This window comes from Macaca nemestrina, chromosome 1 (genome assembly GCF_043159975.1).
Source record: "Macaca nemestrina isolate mMacNem1 chromosome 1, mMacNem.hap1, whole genome shotgun sequence".
NCBI lineage: Eukaryota > Metazoa > Chordata > Mammalia > Primates > Cercopithecidae > Macaca > Macaca nemestrina.
In genome coordinates this window covers 212,200,735-212,219,719 of record NC_092125.1, presented here as the reverse complement: position 1 = coordinate 212,219,719, position 18,985 = coordinate 212,200,735, and the positions used below count along the sequence as shown (strand labels likewise).

Below are 18,985 nucleotides of genomic sequence, written 5' to 3'. Positions count from 1 at the left end.
TGAGGACAGGGATGGGGGCTGTTGTCACCACTCCCTCAGCCTCAGTGATTCATTCAAACTCTCACTGGCTCTGCTCTGAGCCATCCCATGCTGGAAGCTGGCGGGGTGGGAGATGAGGCCTGGCTTCTGCTATTGGAAAGTGTGGGACGGTGTGCCGCCTCTCCCGCCCCGCGTACAGGTCCCCGCCTCCGCCACAGCCCCTGCACCCTGGTACCCTGCCATAGGCTCAGGGCCCACATACCTAGGTGTGGGGAGGGCCCACATACCTGGGTGTGGGGAGGCAGGCTGCCCCCTCGCCTGTACCAGGTGACTTGGGCGTGGGCCGACCCTGCCACCACCACACAGTTGAGGTCGAGCGTCTGCCCTTCTGTCACAGAAGGTGATGAGGACTCAATCTTGACTGGTGGTGGGCTGGCATCTGAGGCTGGGGACAGAGTAGGGGTCAGCAGGCCCCGGGGAGCCCTGGCTTGCCCTCCCCAGCCCTCCGTTCCCAGAGGGCCCGCACCTGAAAGGACAACCACTTGGATCCGGGCCTGGGCGGTGCCTGCGGGGCTGGTGGCCACACAGAGGTAGAAGCCGGCGTCAGCAGTTGTGATGGCTGGGATGAGCAGTGTGGCGATGTCTGTGCGCTCCGACCGGGCCTGCCACGGACGAGAAGGGTCAGCTGCCCCAGAGGCGGCTGGGCAACGGCTCGCCAGGGGGACAGACAGGGCATAAAAGGTGCAGGGCCAATATTAGGGCCCAGTGGGGCATGAAGGAGGACAAACGCCAGGCAGCCAGGAGGACGCCAGGGGCTCCCTGCTAATGCAGGGGCAGGAGGCCACCGTCTTGGAGATGAAGGGAGCCACAGAGGAGGAGGTGGGGTGGGGCGTGGGGTGGGGCGTGGAGGGGGAGGAAGGGTGGCTGGGACTCTCTACAGAGCCAGTGGGCCTCCTGGGTGGGTCCATCTCCTCACCTGTGGTGGGAGGCTGCCCCCTTCCTTCCTCCAGGTGATGGTGGCGCTGGGCACGCCTGCAGCCCTGCAGTACAGCCTGACGGTGCGGCCTTCGTGGACCTGGGTCCTCTCTGGGCTCACTTGGACTCTGGGTCCACTGCCCCCTGCAGACAGAGTGCTGTGAGAACACGCCCTGGGCTGAGCACACTCCCGGCCCCCACCCTGAGCCCGGCCTCTCACCATGCACGTGGAGCACAGCCCTGGCCACCTGCTGCCCAGCGCTGCTGTGGGCTCGGCACAGGTACTGGGCCTGATCTGTGGGCTCGACGGCTGGCAGGCGCAGGATACCACCACGGATTTGTGCCTTTGCAGGGAGCTGGCCGCCAGGACCCCCTGACGAGCAGATGCGGGGTCAGCACCCACCAAGCCTGCTCAGAGTCCTGCCTCTCTCCTCCCACACCCAGGAGAGTCAGGCCCTGAATGTCATTCCCATCACGGCCTCACCTGTCCACTCGAGGGTGGGCGTGGGGCTCCCTGTGGCGCTGCAGCGGAACTCCGCCAGTTGCCCGGGTTGCACTGTGAGCTGTGGCGGGTGGATGGAGACCACAGGGGCGGACGAGGTGCCCGAGGCTGACGAGGGAGGAAAAGGAACATGCAGTCAGGGTGGGGGGTGTCATCTGACTCACACAAGAGCCTCACTGCCACTCTCTCTGCTTCCAGGCTAGCTCTCCACGGCCATCTGTGCACATAGGAGCCAGAGGGAGCTCTGGAAATGTCAATAGGACCTTGTGGCCTCCCCCCTTGACACCTGTCCATGACTCCCTGTTGCTTTTAGAATAAAATCCAAAATTCCTACCGTCATCCACCACATACTTCATGCTCTCCACTCTGCCCACACCCGTCCTCCCTTCCACAGCCCCAGCCCCAGAGTCTCTGCTGTTCCTCAAACTCAGCAATGTGCTCCTGCCTCAGGGCCTTGCCATGTACTGCTCCCTCTGCCAAGCACACTCTGCCAGCTCTCTAACTCACTCAATGCCTACCTTTCCTTCAGGTCTCAGCTTAGGTGTCACCTCCTCAGAGAGGCCCTCCCTGACTGCCCTGTCTAGAGTAGCCCCTGCCTCTCCCATCTTGTTTTATTTTATTTTTCTGAGACAGATTCTCGCTCTGTTGCCCAGGATGGAGTGCAATGGTGTAATCTCGGCTCACTGCAACCTCTGCCTCCCTGGTTCAAGTGATTCTCCTGCCTCAGCCTCCCGAGTAGCTGGGATTAAAGGCACCTGCCACCACGCCCAGCTAGTTTTTGTATTTTTAGTAGACAGGGTTTCACCATGTTGGCCAGGTTGGTCTGGAACTCCTGACCTCCAGTGATCCACCTGCCTCAGCTTCCCAAAGTGCTGGGCTTACAGGTGTGAGCCACCGCGCCTGGCCTTCTCCCACCTCGTTTCTTGCTTTCTCGTCACTCTGTTATTCCTAGCCTGGCACTCATCACCATGTGTAGTTATCTTGCTTGTTCATTTATTCCCATGCTTATGGTCTCCCTGCCTAGAACCTGTACTTCAGGAGGGCCGAGATACTGTATATGCTTCTCTCCCCTGCTTCTGCAGAGCCTAGGCCAGGACCAAGCGTGCAGCAGTGCTCAGAAATGATCGGCTGAATGAAGAAATGCTGTGCTAATCCCGGTGGGCATGCGGGGAGAGCTGGGGTGGGAGAATCAGGTATAGATGGGAGGTGTACCCTGCACATGTAGAGTGGCTGTGCCCTGGTCCATGGCAAACATGTTGGAGCCGGTGCACACATAGGTGCCCGCATCGCTCAGCTGGACATTGCGAATGGTCAGGATGCCGTTGAAATCCATGGCTCGGGTGGGCAGCTTCCCGTTGTGGAGGCGGGTCCACACCAGGGTATAGGCTGGGGACTAGCAGGGCAAGGTGAAAGGGGGTCATGGGTGGGGCTCAGAGACCCCAGAAGACAGACTTCCCTCATCCCCACTCCCTGCCCTGCACACCTTGCTTTTGGCTGTGCAGATGAAGGTGACATCGGTTCCGGGGCGCACGCTCTGGCTCCGCTGCTCCTCCACTGTCACTGTGATGGGCTTGCTTGGAGCCTCTGCAGGGACGGGAAGCCCCCTGTGAGCCGGTGCTGGCTAGGCCCTGGTCCTGTGGCCACTTTGTCTTTCTCCATAACCTCCTCTAGGCATCACTTCCTTCCTGGTCCAGCCTAACTCTCATTCCACTCCCTGGCGCCTCCCTCCCCCATTCCGGCTAAACCCCACCATGCCCGCCCTCCTTGCCCACACAGAGCGGCCACGGCTGTGGTTAGGGAACACCACGCCATGAGTCCACTTGGCTCCAGTTTCTGATCACAAACCACAATAAGCTCCTGACACATCACACTTCACTCCAACTGGGTTTCTCCGTCTGGTTTGAGTTTCTATCCCCCAAAAACAACTATTTCACACCTCCTCCCATCTCCTCCAGCCTCTCCAACCACCCTTGCACTTTCTTAGCTAGTGGTACTGACACACACTTGTTGGGAAAATAGAAACGGCTAGTCAGGACTTTTCCCAGCCTCCCAAACCCACCGGCTCTCTAGGTACTGGTCCCTGAAGGACAGGCCCCTTCTCCTGCCCCCACCCTGTCCCACCGCTGCGCCTGAGTGCCACCCCTCCCCAGTGCTTCCTTTGCTCTCACGACATCAGTGTCTCCTTCTCATGAGATCACTTCAGTCCAGAGTGCATTCTAGGATTTCCCATTTCTGAAAACTCCCCCTTGACCTCATGCTCTCGTGGTCAATGACCCATTTCCTGGCCTCCCTTCAGAGCCAAGACTCTTGCAGGAGTTGTCCACACTCGCCACCTTCCCACCCATGCGTCGCCTCCTTCCAATCTGGCTTCTATCCCTTCTCTCCACTGAAAACCGCTCTTGTCAAAGCGCGACCTCCAAGGGCCATTTCTCTGCCCTTACCTGACTTCCCAGTGGAGAGGCTGCCCTGGAAGCCCTTTTCCCTCTGATTCCCATGAAGCCCCCTGTCTTCTCCTGCCTCATGGCTGCACTGTCTCAGGCTCTTCCTGCCCTTCCTCTTCCATTTGACATGTTCATGCTGGAGCTCCTTGGGACTCTGGGCTTGGGCCCTGTCCTCGGGCCACATTCTCCCTAGGTGACTTCATCCTGACGCATAGCTTTGAACACCATCCCTGTGCCAACAGCAACCAGACTCATTTCTCTGGCTGGGGCCTCTTACCGGAGTTCAGACTCACATACCCAAATGCCTGCCTGGTGGACTCAATGAGATGTCTTCCCAAACATCTCAGACTCTAACACGTCCAAAGCAAACTTGTGATTCTCTCTGACCTGTTTGTAGCCTGTGCTGCTGGTGGCCTAGCCATGCCCCACCCCGTGCCCACCTGCCTGACTTCGCCAACCACTGCACTTTGCATTGAGGGCTTTCTTAGGCCACTGGAGCCCACAGTGCACACCTATGGGTGGGACAGACGTGCAGGGGACTTGATGCTCCCAGAATAGTTCTCAGTCAGTGACTGACAGGAGCTGGCCTAGACATACTGCAGCTCCCTGGACGCCAGGGCAGGGTGACTCCGAGATGCATCATCATCATCATCATCATCATTATTATTATTATTATTTTAAGATAGAGTCTTGCTCTGTTGCCCAGGCTGGAGTACAGGGGCGCGATCTCGGCTCACTGCAACCTCCACCTCCTGGGTTGAAGCAATAATTCTGCCTCAGTGCTCCCAAGTAGCTGGGATTATACGTGTGTACCACCATGACCAGTTAATTTTTTCATTTGTACTAGAGACGGGGTTTTACCATGTTGGCCAGGCTGGTTTCAAACTCCTGACCTCATGATCTGCCCACCTTGGCCTCCCAAAGTGCTGGGATTACAGGCGTGAGCTACTGTGCCCGGCCCACCCTTTTCTTTTGGCTTCACTGACCAGTCAAGTCCTGCCGATCCTACCTCTAAAATGAGTCTTGAATCTGCCATCTCTCCTCATCTCCATGGCCGCTGACCTTGTCCAGGCCACCACTGCCCCCTCCCAGCAGCTGAATGTATCATCTGCTGAATCTGCCGCCTGCAGCCCAGCCCAGGACAGGCGGTCTTGGTTACACGGGGCGCAGGGACTCACCAGTGACCAGCAGCTCTGCCCGGCTGGTATTGGCATGGTGGAGATTACGGCAGGTGCAAATGTAGACCCCGGCGTCCGAGGGCTGGACGCTGGGGAAGTGGAGCTCAGAGCCTGGTGGGGAGGAGAAAGGAGTTTATTGGTGCAGATACACTCTTTCTCACATCCAGCCCCATGCGCAAGGACAGGACCCCACTAGGGCAGGGACAGGCCCCTGCCTCCCCTCCCACTGGGATGGCTCTTGGGGCTGAGGAGCCTAGGGCCATGGGTACCTTGATGTCGCTGCTGGGTGCTGCTGGGCACAGGCCGCCCATCCTCACGGGACCAATAGAAGTAGTGGGGTGGGCTCCCACTGACCTGGCACCGCAGGGAGTGGGAGCCACCTTGGGGCACTACGCTTCGAGCAGGATGGACCTCGACCACCAGTGGGGCTTGGTTTGCTGGGGGTAGGGGCCAGGACAGGAGGGGCCTTTCAACATTGCCTTCGATATTTGTGCTCTCCCAAAAGCTAGGGTACCCCACCCTCAGCCCTGTCCCCCAGACCCAGTATCCCCCAAATTCCCAGGGCTCCCTGCCTTGCCCATCATCCCCATCCTGGGCCATGGTCCCACTTACTCTCTGGCAGGCACCGGCCCCCTTGCACGCTGGGGTTACCCACGTAACCTGGGGCACACCTGTAAGGGGGAACAAGGACCGGCAATGTCAGGCCTCAAGGGCCCCAGTGCCTCATGCTGGACTTGGGGAGCCAGAAGCTCAGCAGGCTGCCCAATGTCAGGTGAGGGGGCTCAGAGCTCTCGAAGCACTTTGGGGACCAGACAGGTCCCAACACAGGGCGCTGGTGAACTGAGAAAGGGGAGTGTAAGGGAGGGTTAGCAGGCTGGGTGATGAGGGAGGTAAGGTCTTTATTCTCCAGAGAAATTCATTCAGAAAACATCCATTTTTTTTTTTTTCCTGAGATGCAGTCTCGCTCTGTCGTCCAGGCTTGAGTGCAGTGGTGTGACCTTGGCTCACTGCAAGCTGTGCCTCCCGGGTTCACGCCACTCTCCTGCCTCAGCCTCCTGATTACCTGGGACTATAGGCGCCCGCCACCACGCCCAGCTAATTTTTTGTATTTTTAGTAGAGATGGGGTTTCACCATGTTAGCCAGGATGGTCTCGATCTCCTGGCCTCGTGATCCGCCCGTCTCGGCCTCCCAAAGTGCTGGGATTATAGGTGTGAGCCACCGCGCCCGGCCAGCAAACGTCCATTAAGCAATGACTGCATGCCAGGCATGTGCTATAGGTGTTGTTGGAAATATAACGATGAACATGATGAAGTCCCTGGTCTGTGGAACTTACTAGCCGGGAACCCAACATGGAAATTCTATGTGAAAATGAGAATGCAGGAAGTGTATCAGGGCTGTGCGGGTACAGAGGAGGGCACTGGCCCAGCCTGGAGAGCCAGGGAGGCTTCCAAGAGGATCGGACTTCTTGTATTACCTCAGAGCAGGCTGTACTCTTCTTTCAGATAACTTATCATGGTTTTTTAAAATTTTATTTATTTATTTATTTATTTATTTATTTATTTATTTTGAGACAGAGTCTTGCTGTGTCACCCAGGCTGGAGTACAGTGGCGCGATCTCAGCTCACTGTAAGCTCCGCCTCCCGGGTTCACGCCATTCTCCTGCCTCAGCCTCCCGAGTAGCTGGGACTACAGGTGCCCACCACCACGCCCGGCTAATTTTTTGTGTTTTTAGTAGAGATGGGGTTTCACTGTGTTAGCCAGGATGGTCTTGATCTCCTGACCCTGTGATCCGCCTGCCTCGGCCTCCCGAAGTGCTGGGATTACAGGCATGAGCCACCGCACCCAGCCTATGGTTTGTAAATATACATTTGCACAATTACTTTTTTCCTGTCTTATCTCCCATTAGGGCTGATCTCTTATTAGATGGCAGACTCCGTAAGGGCCGGGGTGGAATCTGTTCTGTTCGCTCCATTATCTCCAACACCTCAGCACACAGTATGGTACACAGGAGCTGCTTGATAAAAATTTGCTGAATGACTGAATGAAGCTGGGTCTGAAGGCTAAGTGGAAGTTAGCCAGGAAGAGGTGGTTTAGGGGTGAAGACTGTTCCTGCAGAGGGAACAGCATATGCAAAGCCTGAACATCAAGAATTCAAAAAGTGGCTGGGCGTGGTGGCTTACGCCTGTAATCCTAGCACTTTGAGAGGCTGAGGTAGGAGGACTGCTTGAGCCCAGGAAGACCAGCCTAGGCAACACAGTGAGACCCTGTCTCAGTTTAAAAAAAAAGAAAAAGAAAAATAATTTAAAAAGTCAAGCCCAGCTAAAGTACAGAGTTGGGTGTCAGAAGTGGGATGAAGCTGCTATAGTAAACCTGCCTAAGGAGGTTGGGCTTGTCCCAAGGGCAATGGGGCAACTTAGAAGGGTTTGGGGCAGGGAAGGAGCATAATCCTGGAAAAGACTCTTCTGAGCAACACCCTTTAAGGCTCTCACTTGGGAGTCCACCATTTGTCCTCCATCCTTCCCCCACTTCTGTTTACAAACTTACTGCTCACAGTACTGGCCAGTGTAGCCGGGTTCGCAGGCTGTGCAGCGGTACCCACCGGCTCCCAGGCTCTCACAGGTGCGGGAGAACCTGGAATTGGGGAGGCAAAGGTCAGGTCATGAGAAGCCCACTCTCCATCTTGCTCCCTTCACTTCTGCCCCAAAAGACAATGCAGCACCTTCCATTCACTCCCCAGTGGAAGTGTGTCCTTGGGCCTTGAGCTAGGGCACTCACATGTTCTCTGGGTTGGTCAGTGGGCAGGCACAGGGCTGGCAGTCCTCAGGCGTCCCGGCTGTGGCATCTCCGTAGTAGCCGGGGGCACACAGCTCGCAGAACTCCCCTGCAGCATTGTGCTGGCATTGCTGCAGGGCACAAGGGGGGCAGGCACCAGCCATTAGGCCAAATCTACCAGAAACCTTTCGGGGTTGTAATCCCTTGATCTAGAAATTCCAAGTTTGTGAACTCATCATAAAGAAAGAATCATGGAAGGGCACAAAGATTTCATTACAAGGACACTCATTTCTGTCGTGTTTATAAAAAGCAAAATGGGTCGGGAGCAGTGGCTCACACCTGTAATCCCAGCACTCTGGGAGGCCGAGGCGGGTGGATCACCTGAGGTCAGGAGTTCAAGGCCAACTGGCCAATATGGTGAAACTCCATCTCTACTAACAAATACAAAAATTAGCTGGGTGGGGTGGTGTGCATCTGTAGTCCTAGTTACTCGGGAGGCTGAGGCAGGAGAGTTGCTTGAACCCAGGACGTGGAGGTCGAAGTGAGCCAAGATTGTGCCACTGCACTCCAGCCTGGGCAACAGAGCGAGACTCCATCTCAGAAAAAAAAAAAAAAAAAAGCTGGAAACAAACCTAAACATCCACGAATACGGAATTGGATAAATTAAAAAGTACATCCATTCAAATAGCTGTCAAAAAGGGTGATGCTGATTCTATTTTCTCCGTAAGTACCTCTGATAGCAAAGGAAAGGTATACACTCAGGTATTTGGGTGCAGAGCATTAACAATATGTGCATTATCAGCTGGGCACAGTGGCTCACGCCTGTAATCCCAGCCCTTTGGGAGGTCGAGGTGGGTGGATCACCTGAGGTCAGGAGTTCAAGACCAGCCTGCCAACATGGTGAAACCCCATCTCTACTGAAAATACAAAAATTCGCCAGGCATGGTTGCAGGTGTCTGTAACCCCAGCTACTCGGGAGGCTGAGGCAGGAGAATCACTTGAACTGGGGAGGCGGAGATTGCAGTGAGCCGAGATTGTGCCATTGCACTCCAGCCTGAGTGACAAAAGCGAGACTCCATGTCAAAAAAAAAAAGTAAAAGAAAATATGTGCATCCTCATAAAAACATGTGGGTTACAGATTCTCCTCCAAAGAGATTCTTGTTTGTTGTATCAACATAAGGTGTTCCTTGCTCCAAGTTCAGCTTATGGCTGTCAACCAGCTGCCCCTTCACCGCGTACCCTGGGGGGCTATATACATGCTACTCTGAAAAGTCCAGGTATAAAAAAATATACGTAATGAGGCCAGGCGCTGTGGCTCATGTCTGCAGTCCCAGCTACTCGGGAGGCTGAGGCATGAGAATCACTTGAACCCAGGAGGCAGAGGTTGCAGTGAGCCAATATTACGCCACTGCACTCCAGCCTGGGCAACAGAACGAGACTGAGACCCTGTCTCAAAAAAAAGTAAAAAGGCCAGGTGTGGTGGCTCACGCCTGTAATCCCGGCACTTTGGAAGGCCAAGGCAGGTGGATTGCTTGAGCTCAGCAGTTCAAGACCTTCTGAACAACAAAGGGAGACCCCATCTCTATTAGATAATTTATTTTTTTTTAAGAAAAAGAGAAAAATAGTAAGGAACCAAAGTTTTTTCTTTACACAGAAGGATGTTACTCCATAGCTCTGGCCACCCCACCATGCCCAGTGACCTGGTCTGCTGACCCAGGTGCTTCGAACCACAGGCCATGCCCCATGACCCTGATCCCCGGGATTGATGCCTGCCTTGTCCAGCCTGGTCCCCCACCCAGGCCCAGCTGAGCTGACCCCCTGTCCTGGCCTCGCTTGCAGCTCACCGAGCAGGCCCCGGTCTCCGGGTGGCACAGGTCTGAGTGACCATTGCATTCACACAGCTCGCAGTGGCCAAGGTAGAGTCCACTCCCGGTGCGCGTGTAGCCGGCGGCGCAGTCCTGGGGGCAGAGAGGAAGGTCGGCCTCTGTTCCCAATGCGCCCCAGCCACAGCCAGCAGACCCAGAACCCCTCCCTCCAGCGTCCTCCCAGGGGTGACGCTGGTACATCACAGGCTGGCGCTCCTCCTTCCCCACTTCTGCTCAGTGTGTCCTCCTGTCCACGGCCCTCTCCCAGTCCACACTGTTCACCTCTTGGAGGCATCTCTGTGCTGTTCTTTGGGCTGGAGTAATCTGTGATTCTGAATTGGCTCCCTGTCTCTGGTGGGCCCCCTCACGGGCATGAACTGGGTTTTAACCTCCGGAGAGCGTGGCCCATGCTTGAGGTTGCACTGCCCAGCGGTTAGGACATGCTAGGCTTTGGAGTCAATCACACCCAGGTTGAAAATTAGTTTCTGCCACACATTAGCCATGTGCCCTCGGGACACACTCGCCCCTCAGCACCTCTATTTTTTTACCCATTAAAGGGGATAATGATACGTATCTCAGGGCTGTCGGGAGGAACACATGCAGGGCCCAGATGCCGGGGTCATTATAGTTCTGATGGTAATCAAGGCTGTGGTGATGCTGGCTGAGTTGCTTGCTGATGCCTCTGTGCCCGTGCAGAGGTGGTGGAGCCGGCCACACGCTTACCTGGCAGGACAGACCGATGTAGCCTGGGGGGCAGCGGCACTCCTCCACCTCGAGGGCCCGGGGTCCGCTGGAGGGCCCGGGCTGGGCGACCTCCAGGCTGACTGCGCTGATGCTGGCCGCCAGCGGCACGGAGGAGAATGTGGCCCGGATCAGGAGCTCATCCAGGTCAGCCAGTGCCATCAGGAGGTGCTCGCGTGTGGCTGGCTGCCCATCGGGACGGCGCCAGAATTCCTGGGTTGGGGGGTGGCAACGTGGGCGGGGGCACTGGGCTTTGTGGGCTGCTCCTGCAGTTACCACCCCCCAACTCCTGCCTTGCAGGCACTGACTGAGGGCTGCGAGGTGAAGGTTGGGGAGCGAGAGGCAGGGTGGGCATCAAAGCCAGGCTCCGAGTCAGGGTGGAGGGTGGGGTGGGGTGAGACACAGCGTGGTCAGGTGCCCCTTACCTCTCGCAACACGATCTCGTAGCTCCTCCTCTCGGTGCCCTGGAGCGCTGGCTGGGAGGCCACTAGCATGATGTTGTTGCCCTGGGAAGAACACCAGCAGGATTGGAAGGGGAGCCGAGGGGTCCCTGGGGTGCCAGGGTGTCCTCCACCAGTCCTAGATTCTCCGTAACCCCCAATCTCCCACCTCTCTGCTCTCCCAAGCTCACGTGCCCAAAGGAGTCAGGCACATGCCCACTGCCCCCTTCTCCCAGCAGCAGGATCCTCTGCTTGGGTCGTGTCCAACCAGGCAGGGATGTGGGGGCACAGGCCTAACTCTTCCAGCCTGTGCCAGGAAACTGAGTGCTGGATGGAAAGGACAAAGGACAAATGCCGAGGGTGCCCCGGGCTTCAATCCTGCCCTTCTGCCCACCCAGCATGGCATCCAAATGCTCACCGTGATCTGCACGTCGGGGTCAGAGAGTGGGCTGCCCTGTGGGCCTGCCGTGTAGGAGAGGGTGTATCGCAGCTTCCCACCATAGGCCGCCACCTGCAAAGAGGCAAGTCCAGAGGTCACAGACTGACCTTGGGGTGTGAGTGTTGGACCATACAGGTGAGGGATGGAGCATCTGGCGGCCTTGGGGTGTGAGTGTGCCACACTCCCTCACTCCCTCCCTGCCCAAACCAATAGGTCAGGGTGCATGGCCCACGGTTGCCTGGGAAACAGGACATTTCTCAGTTCCTCTGCAGCCCCAGACATGGTGGTGATGATGCTGAGCAGCCTCTTCGCTCTGCAAGGTTCTCTATTCCCCATTGCCTGACGGTGCCAGTGAACAAACTCCAGGTCTGCTTTCATTGACAGTAATTTCCCATAAGGCAGACAAGGGTAATGACAATGACCACCAAGGGGAGGCTGCGGAAGCTTCAAAAGTTCTCAGCCATGGGGGTGAGGCTGAGGGCAGCCCCTCGGAAACCTTGCCTCCTAGGCAGGTGGTTTCTGTTTGCCCAGAATCCAGTTCCTCCCTTCTAGAAGCTAAACCCTGGTTTTCTATAAAGAACAACTCTCTCCGCACAGGAAGAGCATGTGGTCTGAGGGCCCTGATCCCCTCCTCCTCTATAGTGGAGACATGAGTCAGGCCTGGTCAATCTGCATAACCTACCACTGCCCTTCGCCACCCCATCAGGAATAGACAAGTAACCCGGGTACTTCTGCTCTTTCTACCAGGCCAGAGAAAGTCCCTTCCGCAGTCAGATGAGAAGCTGGAGAACCAAGATAAAGCCCTAATGAGCCCCTGGATAAGGCCATGCCTGATACCAGACATGCTTAGACTCCGCAGTTGCATGAACCAATAGATTCTTTGTTGCAGACAAGCCCACTGGACTTAGGTACTGTGTTGCTCATGACCAGAGAGTCCTTACTCTTGCTGCACGGGACCTTCACAGGACAGCTGAGGCCCCCCAGCTCTGCCCCACAGGACTTTCCCTTTTCTCCTCTGCCACCAGGGTAGACGTTCATCTCAATACCAAACTGCATCAAGTCTACCCCTTTGTTCGTTTGTGTGTTCACTCAGCTAACCAGCATTCATCAAACACCTACTGACTACACACTGGCCCCGGGCTACAAGGGCCCCAGGGATGTTCTCCATGAGCTCAAGGCGTGGTAAGGAATTTTAGAGTGTAACCAAATAACCACAAAAGAACTGGTTTCCTGTTTGCTTTGAATGCCAGCAAGTTCACAGCCGTTTCTGGGACTGACTTTCTAGCAAGTTGCGGGTGTGTATAGCACAAGTGATTTTTTAAGATAATTTATTTATTTTTTCAATTTTTTTTTTTTTTAAATAGAGATGGGATTGCCCTATGTTGCTCAGGCTGGTCTCAAACTGCTGACTCAGCCTCCCAAAATGCTTTGATTACAGGCATGAGCCACCATGCCTGGCCTATTTAACTTTTTAGAGACAGGATTTTGCTATGTTGCTTAAACTGGTCTCAACTCCTGGCCTGAAGCGATCCTCCAGCCTCAGTCTCCAAAGTGCTGGGATTACAGGTGTGAGCCATTGTGCCCAGATCCAGCATAGTGATTAAAAGGGCAGACTCCACAGTCTGAATGACCTGGGTTCAGACTCTAGCTCTACTGGCTATACAGCCTTGGACAGGTCGCTTAACCTCTCCGAGCCCTACTTTCCTGACATGGACATGGAAGTAAAAGTAACACCCACTTTGAAGGGTATCATGAGGATTACGTAATACAGGACACAAACGGTGATACACTCTGCACAGCTTGAGAACGCACATCACGCTCGATAATCCTGCAGTACTCCAGCTCCACCCTCAGCTCCGGCAGATCGCTCCTTATCCTCACCCCTCAACCTCCGTCACACTTCTCTGAATGTACCTTGTGACATGTCATGCCTATTGTTTTGTTTGTTTGTTTGTTAAGATGGAGTTTCACTCTTGTTGCCCAGGCTGGAGTACAGTGGTGCAATCTCAGCTCACTGTAACCTCCACCTCCCGGGTTCAAGCAATTCTCCCACTTCAGCCTCCCAAGTAGTGGGATTACAGGCGCCCGCCACCATGCCCAGCTAGTTTTTGTATTTTTAGCAGAGACAGGGTTTCACCATGTTGGCCAGGCTGGTCTCGAACTCTTGATCTCAGGTGATCCACCTGCCTCGGTCTCCCAAAGTGCTGTGATTACAGGCATGAGCCACCGCGCCCAGCCAGGAAGCTGAATTTTTTTTTTTTTTTTTTTTTTTGAGATGGAGTCTTGCTCTGTTGCCCAGGCTGGAATGAAGTGGCACGATTTTGGCTCACTGAAACCTCCGCCTCCCAGGTTCAAGCGATTCTACAGCCTCAGCCCCCTAAGTAGCTGAGATTACAGGCGCCCACCACCATGCCCTGCTAATTTTTGTTTTTTCAGTAGAGACAGGGTTTCACCATGTTGGCCAGGCTGGTCTCAGACCTCACGTGATCCACCCGACTCGGCCTTCCAAAGTGCTGGGATTACAGGTGTGAGCCACCACGCCCAGCCTGTTATGTGTATTCTTAAGAGGTACTTGAAATTGTTGGAACAAAATAGAGGCAATATTAATACTCATCTAAGGCCAATGCCAGCACTCATGATGATAATAATAATGATACCAATGGTGATAGGAATGATAATCAGATGGACTACGGGAGGGCAGGGCCCACTCTGCCTGCTCTGCCTGTACATGACGCAGCACACAGTAAATACTTAATTAATGCTTCTTGAATGACTGAGTGCAGTACCAAAAACTAGGCGTCTCGACACAAGGTCAAGAAAGCCCAGAGAAAAGGCACTAGAGGAACCCTCCCAGGCGAGACAGCTCCTCTGACAGAGGTCAGGGGCCAGGGGTCAGGGGTCAGGGCCCGCTGAAGGACACGGGCAGGCTGACTTCAGTCTCAGCTGTGCTTTGACCTGAACGTCCCAGGCAAGTGTCTACCCACCGTGGGCCTCGGTCTCCCTCTGTGTGTCATAAAGGGCCTTGACAAAGGGCCCTCTGATATTTTAGGATTCCATGATACCCCTATAATCCCCCCAAATCCTTGTTACCTTGTTCCCCAGGAAGGCCCGGGGCAGCTGCCAGTAATAGAGGCTTCCAGGGAGCAGAGAGAAGCCTTCGTAGGAGAGAGAGAACTAGGAGGGAAGGGCAGGTGGTGAGAGCGGAGGGGAGCGGGGGTGGGGGTGGGAGGGCGGAGGTGGTCCCGGCAGGGGTGGACCGTCATGGGAGAGAGGCCCAGTGGCAGGGCAGAGACAGAGCCAGCCCCCCACCCCCACCTGACAGTGCAGGTCCTGGCCCTGCTCTTTGGACGACTTTCTTTCCAATCCCGGCCCAGGTCCCCAGCTGATGTCTCTGGGCGTGGCCTGGGTCCGCCTCTCCTCCCATCTGGTGGGTCTCTTGTGGACCCCAACGTTTACACAGCACATCAGTGAACAATTCCAATGGGGTGGCTCCTTTCATATGTATTTGAAAGCAAGTAACCAGCCTAACTGAGTTGGTATATGATTGAGTTAAAGGAAAATTTGAAAGAAATAATAGTCCAAGTAGTTCACAGAAATTGGTGAAGTTGGTTCAGAAATGACTGAAGTCTAGAAAGCATGGTGGGCGGGGATCCCTTGATGGGCACCTTGGCACATACCTGAGAGCCTGGTGGGAAAGACAGAGAGGCTGAGGAAGAGGTGGAGGAGGAGGAGGAGGAGGAAGAAGGGGGTGCTGCTCTCAGAGCAGCTGCAGGCTGGGGATGAGGAGAGAGCCCCTGGGGAGGGGGTTGCGGGTGGGCAGCAAAGCTGGACAGAAGCTGCCAGATCTCAGCATCCATCCGTCTCTGAGCCTCGTCCACCTGGGGGACCAGGAGCCGAAGAGCGGTGAAAGGGAGCAGAGAGGGACAGAAAGGACGTCCGTGAGGCTTTACCTCCCTGCAGGCCCAGCCAGCCACCCGCTATGCACTGTTAGCTCACAAGTGCTGATACTTGGCACTCTGGCCCTTGTACCCACTGCCCTCTTGTTCCTCCTGAGCCAGGCGGGGATATCCTGGGATGGGCTTGGCTGCCTATGGGCCGTGACTGATGGGAGAAGTCCTACAAAGGGTGCCCAGCAAGGGACGGGCAGAAGTGCTGGAGGCAGCCCCAGGGGCATCTGGAGGGGGTTGTTGCTCCTCGGCCTGACTCTCTGTGTGTGCCCTGGCACCCGCCCAAGCCACTCATGGTTCTGGAATGTTTCCCAAGGGTGACACCAGAGCAGACCAGGCATCAGGCTGGGGTCTGGCCTGGCATAGGGGAAATGGCCCGGGAAGGCTGGGGTCTTTGCTCAGGTGCCTGCCTGGACTCAGCTCTTTGGTCTCCTACAACCTGTCCTAGCCAGGTCCTCAGTTACCTGTGATGCCTGCTGTGCCTGGTCCCTGCCCTCTGGGGGCCCTGGGATCCTCCCAGCTGTCATGGCTGCCCGCAACTGCTCCTCTGAGAGGGACGTGCGGTTCTGATGAAATGGAGGGAGCAGGCCAGCTAAGACCTCCCAAGGTCCCGGAGCTGGAGCCATGGGCAGGGTCCTCTACCCATGGACGTGGTAGTTAGAAAGGCCCACACTAATTAGGAAGAAAGATGCATGCCCCCCCTCTCCAGGCTGGCACCCCGGGGTTAACTCCAGGTCGCCCACGTGCACACAGAGGGTTAACAGTGGTTGCTTGACAGGCAGGGCCAGGAGAACCTGGGGGGCTAGATACAGTCACGTGGATTAGCATCGGGTTAGTCTCCCTGCTACCTCAGTTGCCATTCTGACTTCAGACGGTTGGCACCAGGACCAGAACACAGCAGGTGAGGCAAGGTGGGGCACACACCCTCCTGACTCCAACCCTGGGGCCATGGGACACTGCCTGGGTTCATGCAGACCCCCAGTGCCTTGGGCACTGCGCATCTCCCCACACAGGGCTGGGAGCACCCAAGAAGGCGCCACACCCCATCACACCAACTTCACAGCACGCACATCCTGGGCCTACCTGGTGAGCCCGGCGCATCCGCGCAAAGTATGCCTCTCCCTATGGGGCACAGGGAAATGCCAGGACAGGAGACAGAGATAGGTCTGAGAATTGCAGGACAGAGCAGCAGAGAGGCCAAGAGATAGCGAACCCCAGAAGGGAGAGGGGAGAAGGGACCAGAAGGCAGCCAGCCCTGGGAGAAGCCCGGAGTACCTGGCTCTGTCCGAGGAACAGGGATGGGGCAACCCCAGAGCGCCCCCTCCCAGGTGTCCCTGGCCCCCTCACCCCTTGCCTGGGGGCACATCTGCTGCAACACTGGCCTCGACCAGCAGTGGACTCCTGTGCCAAGACCCACTTGCCCTGGGTGCGACCAGATGCCTGTGCTGCTCAAGGAACACATTTGGGCAGGCTGTCCCAGAGCCCAGCCCTGAGTCCCTGCCCCCCACAACACCATCGCCACCACCATCACCACCTTCCCACCAGACCCTGTTCTGGAGTAGCAAAGACAGGTTCACCTCTGACTGGCAGAGTATTTGTTTGTTTGTTTTTTGAGACAGTGTCTTACTCTGTCACCCAGGCTGGAGTGCAATGGTGCAATTATGGCTCACTGCAACCTCCCCCTCCCGGGCACCAGTGATCCTCCCACCTCAGCCTCCCTAACTAGCCGGGACTACAGGCATGCACCAACACGCCCGGCTAATTTTTTGTATTTTTTTGTAGAGACGGGGTTTCGTCACATTGCCCAGGCTGGTCTCAAACTCCTGAGCTCAAGTGGTCCTCCTGCCTCTTGTCTTCCAAAGTGCTGGGATTACAGGCGTGGGATCTGGCCTTCAGCAGAGCATTTGAAGGGCAGCCTCTGACCTGGGTTTGGATTCCAGCATTCCCACCTCCCAGCTGCGGGGCTTTGGGTAAGGTACCGAGCCCCATTGCCTTAGTTTCCTCATTTATGAAATGGGGCAGTAGCAGGACCTGGCTCACAGAGTTGTGATTTGTGACTTGTAAAGGACGCTGCCTAGCACAGAGTGAGAGCTCAACACACATGACCTATGATGAGAATTACTGTGTCCAACACAGGCACAGAGCCAGCAGCGCGGATGAGTGAAGTTGGAGTGGGCATGTGAATGACGCTGAAACTGTGTCTCACTCGTCTTTGCATTTCCCAGCCTCTCCTAGGACCTGTCTGTTGAATAACTGCATGAAAGCTAAAAGTCATGAACAGCTGAGCACTTATTATGTGCCAGGCGTGATCTCCAATCCCCTCAGCCACCATGAAGTTGAGGTTTATCAAATGGTGTCTGGCTGGCAAGCAGCAGAGCTGGGGTTTAGACCAATGTCTATGGGACAGCAAAAGCCACGTGGCTAACCACGATATGGCCATGCAGGTGGCAGGTGCCTGCCTGCTGAGAGACGGCGCAGAGGTGAACTCATGTCTGAGTCACCACTGACCCTGGTGCCAGGCTGGGGCCCACCTTGTCTCCCTGGTATGTCTCCGGCAGCTGCCAGTAGAAGGATTCGTGGCCAAGGTGGGCGAAGTTGCCAAAAGAGAGCTGGGCACCCTCGGGCACGGGTTCCACAGTGAATTCTCCAGTCAGGCGGCTGTTCCGCTGTGGGTTCACTAGGGCAAAGCCTTGGAAGTCCCCAGGGGCAAAGTGGGTGGAGATCTGGCAGGGGAAAAAGAAGGAGGCGTCAGCCTGGGCACTGGGGTGCCTTGGTGGGGGATGGGGTGCCTTGGTGGGGGATGGGGCACGGGAGGGTGTTAAGGTGGGGAATGGGGTCCTGCTGAGATCAGGGCTGGGAGAGAAATAATGGGGGCATGTGACGGTATTGAGGCAGGGATGAGGGTCACTGGGCTCAGTGCTGAGATGGACAATACCAGGCAGCAGGTGGCAACCCCGCCTGGGGCTGGGCGGCACAGGCTCTTACCAGGTGGCGCGTGTAGGCGGAGCTGGCGCACTGCTGGGTGATGCCCATACAGAAGCAGGGCAGGCAGCCCTCGGGGTTGCTGGCGTTCAGGTGGAAGTGGTGGGGCCGGCAGTGGCTGCAGGTGAGGCCTTCCACCTGGGCCTGGGTAGGTGGATGGAAGGAGGCAGGCAGGGGACTCAGTGGGTCTCCTGCACCCCCAGCAGCCTGAGGCCAGCTTCCCCGGCCGCTTCCAGCAGCCCTGGGCAGCCCCTGCCCCATTCCCCATGCTCTGCCCCCCATGCCCAGGTCTCGGCTTCCACCAGATGCTGCCTGATTTCCCCGAAGGCTCCAGGCAGTGGGGCAGAGCGTGTCCCTCGGGGCAGGGATTCGGACTGACCTTGCACTGGCACTGACCAGCAGTGTCACACTGGCTGCTGACACTGCCTTGGGGGTCACAGTTGCAGCCTATGGGCCCTGGCACCTGGCCGTCTCCTGAGGTGGAAGAAAGCCATGGCTGGAGCCCCAAAGCCACCACCCAGCACTCCTCTCCCTCCACTCTGCTCACCGAGAGGGAGCTCTGATTTCTGACGTGAGCACTCAACACTCTCACGACAGCCCTTGGAAGTGGTGGGGCCTGCTCCTATCCCCATTTTACAAATGAAGAAACTGAGGCTTGGACAGGCAAAGCCAAAAGGGAGTAAAGGCTTCTGTCCTAGCTCCACCTGGGGACACTGGGTAACC

General features: G+C 56.3%; 1 protein-coding gene across 8 annotated transcripts in view; it reads right to left on the bottom strand.

Annotated features, from left to right (window-relative positions):
• LOC105494393 (heparan sulfate proteoglycan 2) overlaps positions 1-18,985 on the bottom strand; it is a 116,832-nt gene that overhangs the window by 32,745 nt on the left and 65,102 nt on the right. For all 8 annotated transcript variants that reach the window (XM_024796759.2, XM_071098926.1, XM_071098914.1 and 5 more), the window contains 19 exons: positions 18,642-18,736; positions 18,266-18,406; positions 17,812-18,003; positions 11,313-11,405; positions 10,880-10,960; positions 10,437-10,667; positions 9,693-9,806; positions 7,852-7,979; positions 7,621-7,707; positions 5,688-5,746; positions 5,345-5,512; positions 5,076-5,186; positions 2,940-3,040; positions 2,669-2,849; positions 1,439-1,564; positions 1,175-1,327; positions 956-1,098; positions 506-641; positions 267-424 (listed from right to left, as the gene is read on the bottom strand). In XM_024796759.2, the coding sequence (XP_024652527.2) occupies positions 267-424; positions 506-641; positions 956-1,098; positions 1,175-1,327; positions 1,439-1,564; positions 2,669-2,849; positions 2,940-3,040; positions 5,076-5,186; positions 5,345-5,512; positions 5,688-5,746; positions 7,621-7,707; positions 7,852-7,979; positions 9,693-9,806; positions 10,437-10,667; positions 10,880-10,960; positions 11,313-11,405; positions 17,812-18,003; positions 18,266-18,406; positions 18,642-18,736 (2,498 nt within the window). The remainder of the gene's footprint in view (positions 1-266; positions 425-505; positions 642-955; positions 1,099-1,174; positions 1,328-1,438; positions 1,565-2,668; positions 2,850-2,939; positions 3,041-5,075; positions 5,187-5,344; positions 5,513-5,687; positions 5,747-7,620; positions 7,708-7,851; positions 7,980-9,692; positions 9,807-10,436; positions 10,668-10,879; positions 10,961-11,312; positions 11,406-17,811; positions 18,004-18,265; positions 18,407-18,641; positions 18,737-18,985) is intronic.